The 10862-nt window shown below is 54.4% G+C and overlaps 1 protein-coding gene across 1 annotated transcript; it reads left to right on the top strand.

Annotated features, from left to right (window-relative positions):
* The first annotated feature begins 3724 nt into the window (after positions 1–3724).
* Positions 3725–9712, top strand: RPS5 (ribosomal protein S5). Its single transcript, XM_027514593.1, has 6 exons — positions 3725–4175; positions 4903–5011; positions 8193–8402; positions 8549–8677; positions 9419–9517; positions 9597–9712. The coding sequence occupies exons 2-6, from the start codon at positions 4904–4906 to the stop codon at positions 9663–9665; spliced, it is 615 nt and encodes a 204-aa protein (XP_027370394.1). The 5' UTR covers positions 3725–4175; position 4903; the 3' UTR covers positions 9666–9712.
* The last annotated feature ends 1150 nt before the right edge of the window (positions 9713–10862 follow it).

Below are 10862 nucleotides of genomic sequence, written 5' to 3'. Positions count from 1 at the left end.
GCAGCACCCAGGCGCTACGCCCCCCTCTCGGCGTTCAGCGGCTGAGCACCCGGCGAGAGAGGAGCCGGCGATCGTCTCCGGGCTTGGCCAGGCCTCCCGGTTACCTTGGCGACCACCACCTTTTCCGAGCCCAGCCCCTCTCTGAAGGCGGCGGTAAGTACTCCAGCGTCCGCGTAAAGCTGGAGCCTTCCTGCGATTCGCCATCGCCTTGGAGACACGTGGCGTCACACAGCTGACAATCACTTCTACGCTAGTGATTGGTCGTGCCCAGGGGAGGGCGGGGCTTTCGGTGTGGGTCCTGGCTGTTAGTCGGGTCCACTCGCAGGACAGGCAGGCCCGAGCGTTCCCTCGAATGTTTGAACTGTGTCCTTAGACCGCCCCCCCCCCCTCCGCCGCGAAATCCCCACGGCCGGGTCCTCCTGCTCCGGCCTAACTTAAGTTCCCGCCTCTAGTTCCGACGAGTCCGGATGCCAGATTCTACCCCAGTTCTGCCATTGGATCCCACCGCCCAAATCCATGTATCCGTTTCTCGCCCAGTTAAGGCGTTGGTTTCCCCTCTTCGAGTCCCGGTCCCCCTTTCTCTCCGAATTTGTGCCCTGCATCTCCAGATCGCAGCCGCTAGTGTCTGTATCTGTGAGACTTATGAATTCATACATCTGGCCTCCAAAATTTGAGATCCTGTACCCACTAACTCTGGATATTTGGATGTTCGAAATGTGTTTCTGGACTTATCCTTCATCCAAGCCTCTGAGAGCCCCTATTAATACCCTGTCCTAAATTCTTCCTCCCCTCTATTCTCCACCCAAGTGCTGCCAAATGAGGAGACAGGTCTGCAGCTGCTCGGGCATCGCCATCCCAGCCCTGCACTTTCTGTCCCGTTGCCCCTTCTGGCCCTCATTCCGAAGAGCCACCCTGAACATGTGGTCCTGATTTACAACTAAGCAAATTGAAGACGGGGATTGGGCTTAGACTAGCCCACCTAGCAGGTGAGCTGGTCCAGGTACCTCCCTTGTCTTGAGCTCTAGTCCTATAACAAGCATCCTGGACAAGCCACCCATCCCTGTGAGCCCAGACTGATGCTCAGTGGCCAGGGCAGTGGGAAAGATCAACTTGCTCTCTGCCAAGGAGATGGGTGCGGGTGTTGTGTATGTGTGGGGGGTGGTGGTGGGCGGGTGGCAGGAAGACTAATAGTCCTGCAGGAGTTAGAGGAATGATAAATATGCTTGTTTGTTCACATTCATTTGTTCCTTTGAGCAGGTTTGAAATCAAAGAGACCATCCTTCCTTGGTAAGTATATGGTTACTGGTTCATGAACCTTTTCTTTAATAAGGGAGGAGCTTAGGGGGCAGAAAGAGACCCTCTCTGAATCATGCCAGATCCAGTGGAAAGGCCTAGAGTTGATTGGACTCATTTGTTCATTGGACACATATTTATTGGGCACTTTGTAGGTGCTGAGCTCCCTGGCACTGGGGCAGACATGATGCAAAGAAGTGGAGAGGCCAGCTGAGGGAGGAGAGGTCAGGTTCTGGGGCAACCAGCTTAGAATTCCAGCTCTGCCCCCTTTTGCTGTGTGACCCTGGGTAAGTTACTGCACCTCTCTGGGCCTCCATGACTACCTAATCAAGTTGTTCTGAAGAGCAAATTGTCTGATTCCTAGATTCCTAATGCCTACCTGGGATTAGGAAGGGGTTTCCCAAGGCTGACCTCGATTAAGAGGTGGCCAGGAGGACTTCCCTGGTGGTCCAGTGGCTAAGACTCTGTGCTCCCAAGGCAGGGGTCCAGGGTTGGATCCCTGGTCAAGGAACTAGATCCTACATGCCACAACTAAACAGGGGTAGCCAAATAAAAATAATTATTTTTTTTAATTTTTAAAAAGAGGTGGCCAGGAAGAGGGACAGAACCACGTGAGGAGGTGTTCTGAACAGGGGACAGAAGGACTATGGGTCTGAAATTGGTGTCTCATGGAGGAAGGAGGCCCAGTGACTCAGTGTCTGCCTGAAGCCCACAGTGGGAGCAGCAAGACTCTGGAGACGTGCCACAGTTACTGTGAGCAGAGGCTGTACTTCCAGCTGGGGATACACAGAGAACAAGCCTGACATTCCACCCTCATGGAGCAGTTGGAAAACCAGGGCACAGAGGATGGCCAGGGCTCCTTAGCCCAGAGTGAACATGCTGCACCAGGAATTGGGCGGGGGTGGGGGTAGGGGGTGGGGTTTACAGAGCCTTGCCCCCTCCAGCCTGGAGAACACAGTACCAGCATCCCGAGGCTTACAGGATCAGACTCCAGACTTTGTACCTGTGTCTGGGGACCTGGAGAGGTGGGACTACCCTAGCCCTGGCAAATAGTGTGTGATCTTCAGCTAAGCAAGGTGACCCCCGCCCCCCCCCACCACAGAGGGCTTTACAGCAGGTCCTCCCATCTGCTCTTCACTGCACGGTGGTCACTCTTGTCAAGTCTATAAAGATGTCCACTATCAAGTGACCACTGATGGCCAGGCCACAGACTCCTTACTCACCTTGTTTGATTTAGTTCTCATTTTCACAGACAGGGGAAACAGGTTCAGAGGGGTGGGCCCTTGTCAGCTTTTGAGGAGAAAGAGGCAGGGCTGGAGGCGGGGCACTCTATATCCTGCTGGGTGAGAGTGCCCAGTGCCTACTCCTAGCTTCCTGTTTTCCCCTGGGAAGTACTTCCCCAGCTGCATCCCCCAGGACCAGACAGAGCCTACTCAGCCCCTCCCTATCCTACAGACCATGGTGGGAAGCCCAACTGCTGCTCTGCACACAGCAGGGCAGAGGCCAGGGGAAGGCTACAGGATGCAGGGTGGTGGGGGGGTGGGGGCTTGGCCTCTGGGCTCAGTCCCCAGACTTCCACCCCCCTAGAGCCTGAGGTCTGATTCTCTGCCCAGACCAGCTTCAAGTCCTGTGTCCCCCCTGGACAAAGACATGAGCTGCGATTGAGACAGTCCAGAGTTTCTGAAAAGCTCCAGGAATTGAGATGGGGTGGGACCGAGTCTTTATAGTCAGTAGTCAGTCAGTCAGTCAATACACACCGCAGCTACTGAGCACCCGCAATTCATATGCTGGGACGGTGGACAAGTGGGGTTGCTGGAGACAAATGAAGGACCGCCTGAGTCACGAGGCTGAGCCCCTTCGGGTCTCAGAAGGGGAACTCCCACCGGTGGAGGTTGAGATGGGCACTTGGAGGTGAGGAGGCTCAGGGGACTCAGTTCTGCCAGGTGCCGCTTCCTGCCATCTGCAGCCAGCACGGGTGTACAGCTGGTGCGTCGCTGCGTCTGCGAAGCCCGCCGAGGAGGCGTCCACCTCCCAGCTCGGCTCCAGGGTCTAGGCTGGGGGTGTGACTCTTGCCACGTGCTCTCCACAACGATCGCCGGGGTCACTGAGTGCGGCTGCAGAGTGGACAGGGCACCCATCACGGTGCGGCCCATGCACTCGACTAGAGACCTCAACAACACAGGCCCTAGCTGAATCAGAAAGGGAGGGAGCTGTCCCCCAGAACCCCTCCCCGATTTCCTCCCGCACGCGGAATGGGGCAAGAAGCGGGGAACAAGGAGAGACACTGGGGAAGAGGACCCCGGCAGGAGGTGAAGCGAGGGGTCCCCTCTCGGAGGCTCAGGCCCCAAGCAACCCCGGCCGCGGGAGTGTAGGGGGGACGGACACTCGAGTGGAGCCTGGCCACACGCTCGGGGCCGGGACCACAGAGGAGCGCAGTCAAGACGTCCCGGCACCACTCAGCCGACTCGGCCTGCAACGCGTGCGGGTCGGCGTAGCGATCACCGCGGGCCAGACTTCTGACCTTATTAGACATGGTGGCGTTAGCCTCAAAGAGACCTCTGCGCCTGTGCAAGTGCTCCTCGACGAGCTTTCAAGGGCTGGAAGTTGGACTTCCGCCAGACTGGCTTTTGGGCCCACTTCTGCGAGAACGCATGCGCTGAATGTATACGTGTTCCGTCTGACCCCGAGGGCGCGTTTACATGCTCGTTCCGGATTGGTCTATTACTAGGCCGAGTCCACATGCGCACCTGCCACCTTCGCTGACCCGGAAGTTGTCGCCTCGGCTAAAAGCCTCGGCCCGCGGTGCGCGGCCTCTTCCTGTCTGTGTCTGGGCGGCGCGTGGTCCACGCCGAGCGATAGAGACGCCTCGGCCGTGTCTTCAGGTGAGGCTGCCGCGGAGTAGGGGGTCCGAGGAGCGATCCTGGGTTTTCCGGAAGCTGTGGGTGTGCCCCGTGCCCGGGGGCTTTCCTAGTGCGGGTGACCGGATGGAGGCGCGGGGAAAGTTACCCTCGCCCTCTGGCTTCAGCGCCGCCGCCGCCGTAGCCTTGCCTCGCGGCGTACTGGAGAAGTTGCTGGCGGTTTGCCTTGGTCTTTGCAGTTGTACTTTATTTACGTAAGAAGATTCCTTACATACAAGACTCACACTTTGGAGACGCTTCCTCCTACATAACAGCCCCTAAAGATCCCCTCGGGGTCGGACTCCACTTTTTGTATTGGTAAAACACAGAACCCTTATACTTTACTGATGAGGGAGCTGAGTCCAAAGGAGAGTTGTGGATCTGTAGGTTCACAAAGCTCTGGAAGAACATGGTTGGGGTTTGAATTCTAGCGGATGCACCGTCAGGGCATTTGGACTCAACCTGCCCATACCTGGGCCGCCCTGCAACTGTTGAGGGGGTGCCTGTCAGCTCTGGGCCTCAGGATTCCTGGGTAAGAGACAGGTGTGGCTTGCTGACAGATGAGTGGTTTTTCTAGCATTCAGCATGGTGGCCCCAGATAATTCCCAGCGTTCTTTGGTTGCTGGTAATTTCCCACTTCTCAGGTTGTGCTCTAAGCTGGCCTCAGAGTCAGTGATAAGTATGCCTGCGCTTTGACGATTTTTATCCCTAGGATGACGGAGTGGGAAACAGCTGCACCTGCAGTAGCAGAGACCCCCGACATCAAGCTCTTTGGAAAGTGGAGCACCGATGACGTGCAGATCAATGACATTTCTCTGCAGGTGTGGAGGGTGTTACGATTATGTTCTCCAGCTGGGGGCGGGGTCACTTGAAACTTGTAGCCTTTCTCCCAAGTAGAGTTGAAGGTGGGACAGGTAAAGGAGGGATTCCTGGACCACCACACCCACCATATCTGCTTTTCTTTGTATCCTGTTAGAGGTTGCTACAGTTTTTCCCAGGAGATGGTTCCTTCCACAGTAATTATCACTTCCCACAGGTGGTTTAGTTTTTTTGTGTTGTAGGGAAATATACAGAAAATTTATTTTTTAGTTTTATACATTTTGTTTTTTAAAGGTGTTTCTTATTTTACTCAAGTATTGAAAATGGCAAAGGTAATACTGTTTCGTTCAGGCTATAACATTTGAATTATATGTTTTAGAATTAAATAAAAATGGGCAATATTCATCAAGTTCAGAAGTTGTGCTCTGGAGAGAAGAGTCAAATTACAAAGATTCAAATGCCTGAAAATCTAAAGACTTTCCAGTTGTCCCTCAGTGTCTGAGGGCATGTTGGTTCCAGGAGCCCTAAGTTTACCAAAACCCTCAGGTGCTCACGTCCCTCCATTTGCACAAGTATTTTAAGTGTACAAGCCCCAAATTATTTTGTGGGAGGAAATCCAGTTGTCCTAGCACATTTGATTTTTGTCTTTTGGAGTTTTGTGCATCTTAACAATTTAGGCCATAAAATGTTACTTAAGTCTCATTTATATGGTATATGTATGTATCCTGCACCATTTGTTGAAGGGACTATTTATCCCATTGAATAGTCTTGGCACTGTTGTTGAATATCAATTCAGCAAAGATGGAAGGGTTTATTTCTGGATTCAGAACTCTATTTCGTTGGTCTCTATGCCTTTTTTTTTTTTTTGCCAGTATCACACTCTTGATTACTACAGCTTTGTAATAGGTTTTGAAGTTGGTAAATGGGAGTTCTCCACTACAGTGTTGCCCCCACATTGTTTTACACTTGGGCTCATTAGGACATTTGTGGGGCCCTTATAAAAAGAAATTTATGTTTTCTGACTGCATTAGTATTGTTGTTCAGGGGCTAAGTCATGTTTGAGTCTGTGACCCCATGAACTGCAGCACATCAGGCTTCCCTGTCCTTCACTGTCTCTCGGGAGTTTCCTCAAACTCAGGTCCATTGTGATGCCACCCAACCAGCATTACTATTTAATTACCTCTATGCAATGCAGGGAACCCCGATTTGATTCCTGCGTCGGGAAGATCCGCTGGAGAAGGGATGGGTTACCCACCCCAGTGTTCTGGCCTGGAGAATCCCATGGACGTATAGTCCATGGGGTCACACAGAGTCCGACACAACTGAGAACTTTCATCTTTCATGTATATTACAGTATGCAGGCACTGAGCCCAACAGAAAATTCAAACCTGTTTTTCTCTCTGAGTGTCTTCTAGAGCTGTTTTATTTCATGGGTTTGTTGGAGGAGGTTTGCAAACTTCAAATGACCAGATAGTAAATGTTTTAGTCTTGGCAGGTCACATGATGGTCTGTCACATGTGTGTTTGCCTCTTCCTTCTTGCTTTTTTTGGTACAAAACTTTAGTAATATAAAAACAATTTTTCACTTTTCCCTGGTGTTCTCCAAGAGGCTGGGGAAGCAGAAGTCAGCATGGTATCAAAATTCTCACTATCAGACTTCCCTGGTGGTCCAGTGGCTAAGACTGTGCACTCCCAGTGGAGGGGGCCTGGGTTCAGTCCCTGGTCAGGGAACTAGATCGCACACGCTGCAACTGTGACCCTGTCCAGCCAAATAAATAAATATTAAAAAAAAAAAAAATTCTCACTACAGAGCTGTATTGGACTTTACCATGGGGCCCAGCAACTTAACCAAATGCTTGCTGGGGTGTTTGGTATTCACAATTTTTTCTTGCACAGTGCGAGTCCCTGCATGTACACCCCTCTGTATAGTTTTGTTTGTGCAAATGGTTCTCTCCAGACGAGACTCCAGTCTCTCATGCCTATGTCAGAATCCTGTATTCTTTGCTATCAGTCCTTGGTTTTGTAGAAACTCATTGTTTGTATATGTTCTTGTTTGTTTGTGGTAGAGTGACTTTTTAATGTAGGGTTCATCCTGGAAATAGGTCAGAAGTAGTCCTTTTCAGGTACATGGAGTCCTCTGACTCAGCCCCTCCCCCAATGATTTAGTGTTTACTAGATATTGTCTTGGGACTTGTATGTATCCATAGGCAAGATTGTTGAATGATTCTTTTAAAACTGGTTCTCTGGGATGGATCCCCTGTCAGCCCTTTAGGGACACTAGGCAATGTCCGGGCACTTGTCCGGGTGTCAGTGGTGAGTGCTACTGAATACCCTACAGTGTGCAGGACAGCAAAGAATTGTTTGATACAAAATGTCAGTGAAGAGTGAAGGACACTGTTAAAGAAAACCGGAGTTGTGGGCCGCCATCTCCTTCGTGCTCCACAACCTTCTTCCCATTATTAGGAAAGTACTCTTCTAGGGACCTTGTGAAGAAGACACTTTGTTGTTCAATTGCTAACTCTTACCTAACTCTTTGCAACCCCATGGACTGCAGCACACGAGGCTTCCCTCTCTTTTCACTGTGCCCCAGAGTTTGCTCAGATTCATGTCCATTAAGTTGGTGATACCGTCCAGCCATCTCATCCTCTGTCCTCCCCTTCTCCCGCCTTCAATCTTTGCCAGCATCAGAGTCTTTTCCAATGAGTCAGTTCTTAGCATCAGGTGGCCAAAGGATTGGAGTTTCAGTATCAGTCCTTCCAAAGAATATTCAGGGTTGATTTCCTTTGGGATTGGCTGGTTTGCTCTCCTTACAGTCCACGGGACTCTCCAGAGTTTTCTCCAGCACCACACAGTTCGAAAGCATCAGTTCTTCAGCACTCAGCCTTCTTTATGGCCCAACTCTCACATCTGTACATGACTACTGGAAAAACCACAGCTTTTAACTATACAGGCCTTTATTGGAAAAGTGATGTCTCTTCTTTTTAATACTCTGTCTAGGTTGTCATAGCTTTCCTTCCAAGGGTCACTTGCTTAGATTTTAATTTTTGCGGCAGGTAGGGGCTCACATCCAAAGCCCACAGGTGGGTGGGGGCTCCTATAAGTGGGTGTTGGGTCCCCCTGGTACCCTCGGATGTCCTTCCTGCTCTTGAGTGAGCTCCCTCCATCCCCTCTTCTGCTGCCCCAGGATTACATTGCTGTCAAGGAGAAGTATGCCAAGTACCTACCCCACAGCGCGGGCCGCTATGCGGCCAAGCGCTTCCGCAAGGCACAGTGCCCCATCGTGGAGCGCCTCACCAACTCCATGATGATGCATGGCCGCAACAATGGCAAGAAGCTCATGACCGTGCGCATCGTCAAGCACGCCTTTGAGATCATCCATCTGCTCACTGGCGAGGTAGGGCTCGGGGCCAGGCAGGGAGAGTGCCCTCAGGCAACCCGCAGCCAACAGCACCCCCACCATACGCATGCCGTGGTCCTCCAGGGACGGGGAGGGACGCGGGCTGGGCGTCTGGCTCATGCACGTCCCCCCGCACCCCCCAGAACCCCCTGCAGGTCCTGGTGAACGCCATCATCAACAGCGGCCCCCGGGAGGACTCCACCCGCATTGGGCGAGCTGGAACAGTGAGGCGGCAGGCCGTGGACGTGTCCCCACTGCGCCGTGTGAATCAGGTGGGCTTGGGGCCTTTGGGCACATGCAGGCACCCAGGAACAGCCACCTGGCTGGTTCAGAATGCTGCCTGGGGCAGAGGCTAGCAACTGGGGATGTTCGCATCTGCATGTTTTACCTGAGTGTCATTTCCTCCAGGAAGCCTTCCACGGTTCCCACCCCACAGAGCACATCCTTGCTCTGGCCCTCTGCTGGGCATCGTTTGGCTGAAGGACCAGTTTCATTTGGGTGTATGTTTTTATGTTGTTTTCTATTTTCTTGGACCGTGTGAGAACCCACCCATTGCAGGTGTTCTGACCGTTTTTCTGTTAACACTTCAGCGGGTGTCTCCTAGGTAGTCTGGTCTGTCCCCACCGTCACTGCAAGGAATGTAACCGCAATCTGTCGCTCACGTTGCATCACAGGTCCAATTTGTGGAGCTGGCACCAGCACACCCTTTACAGTTGTTTGTTTTCAGTCAAGGCTTCCGGGCCAGGAGCACACATTGCTTTCCCCGTCTCAGCCGGTTTAAATCTGCTCCATCAGGGACCCAGGCCTCAGCCTTTGACACCCTTTTCTGTGGCTCTCTGTCTGATCCCAGCCCTAGCGGCCTGCCCTGGGCAGCACCGTGGGCTCCCGTTACCATGCTCGGTGGGCCTGCGGGTGGCAGCGTGGTCGGCAGGGTGTGTTAGGGGGCCCGGTACCGGAGAACCGTGAGCCCTCCTGGTGTGGGGGCACCTTTTCAGCTGGCCCCCTGCCCCTAGGCCATCTGGCTGCTGTGCACCGGCGCCCGGGAGGCCGCCTTCCGGAACATCAAGACCATTGCCGAGTGCCTGGCGGATGAACTAATCAACGCAGCTAAGGTGGGCGGGGATGCTGTAGGGGGCAGGGGGGTCTCAAGGGGAAGGGGGTCCGCGTTGAGCTAAACGTCTCTTCCTGCAGGGCTCCTCCAATTCCTACGCCATCAAGAAGAAGGACGAGCTGGAGCGCGTGGCCAAGTCTAACCGCTGATCGCTGGCTGCAGCCACAATAAACCTGTTTCCCTGTGGGGCAGCCCCTCCTCCGTGTCTGTCCTTGGCGGGGGCTGAGTGGGAGCCGAGGGTGAGGGGCGGGCTGAGCATGGTGTCTGAGGAGTTGGCCGCATTAATTCCTGGCGTGTCTTCGGCCTGTGGGGACCTGGATTCACCAGGGAGGACTCAGCTCGGGAAGTATCGCTGACTCAGAAACCGCGGCACCTTGGGCTGCAGGCCTGGCTGCCTGGACCGTCCCGGCAGGTGTCGGAGATGAGAGGGGTGGGGTTGTCCTGGCAGAGATGGCATTGGGCGGGCACTTGGGAGGTGCAGCCCACCCTGAGAGTTGCCAGGGAGCAGCTGGGGTCAGGGCCTGGGCCCTGGGCTACAACAGTGTCCCCCCCCCCAACCCTGTCTGCTGGCCGCATAGCGGTGGCCCAGTCCAGTGCACTGTGGGTCTGCCCGCCTTCAACCCCCAGGACCCCAGAAGGTGGCTCTGGGTACGCTGTCCCCGGCCCGGGTGCCCCCCGCGCATGGACACACTGGTACCCCCAATACCTCTCATCCCACAGTGACTGGGTGGGAGGTTCATGAGCTGGGGAAGGCTGGAGGTGGAAGGGCTCCCCCTCCCAGGCCCTGAACTGTCATGCCCTTGTCAACCTGTGCTTCCAGCCGCCCCCGACACTGCTGAGGTCAGGCTTGTGCGCTCAGTCCTGACAGGACCTTCCTGGGGGCTGTCGAACAGGTCCAGTGGGAAGCTGGGGGGCGTGGCCCCGCCGTGGGCGGCGCCCACGGGGAGGGGCGCGCAGTGTCCACCTCCAGGCAGGTCTAGGGATGGGGTCAGAACCCGTGCTTAAGTGTCAGCCCGAGGGTGGAGGCGCCACCAGGTAGGAAGAGGCTGCTGGGGTCTGTGCTTGGGGAACCTCCTGGCCGGGTGGGCTGCCGGCCCGACGTCCTGAGGCTTGGGGCCTCTCCCTCTCCTGCTTCTCCTTTGATCTGTGGTCTCCCCGGTCTGTCTCTGCTCAGCTCTCCTGAGAGCCCGTCGGGTCTTTTCTGAAGTCCCTCAGGTCCACTCTGCTCCCGCCTGGGGGTCCCCAAGTCTGGCTCAGTCCGCGGTGATCCTGGTGTCTGTCCGTAGTCCTCAGCCTCTAGACCCCACCTGCCCGCCGGCGGCCTCGGGTCCGCACCCCCCGCCGCT

This window comes from Bos indicus x Bos taurus, chromosome 18, assembly GCF_003369695.1.
Source record: "Bos indicus x Bos taurus breed Angus x Brahman F1 hybrid chromosome 18, Bos_hybrid_MaternalHap_v2.0, whole genome shotgun sequence".
NCBI lineage: Eukaryota > Metazoa > Chordata > Mammalia > Artiodactyla > Bovidae > Bos > Bos indicus x Bos taurus.
This window is presented reverse-complemented; position numbering and strand designations above follow the sequence as displayed.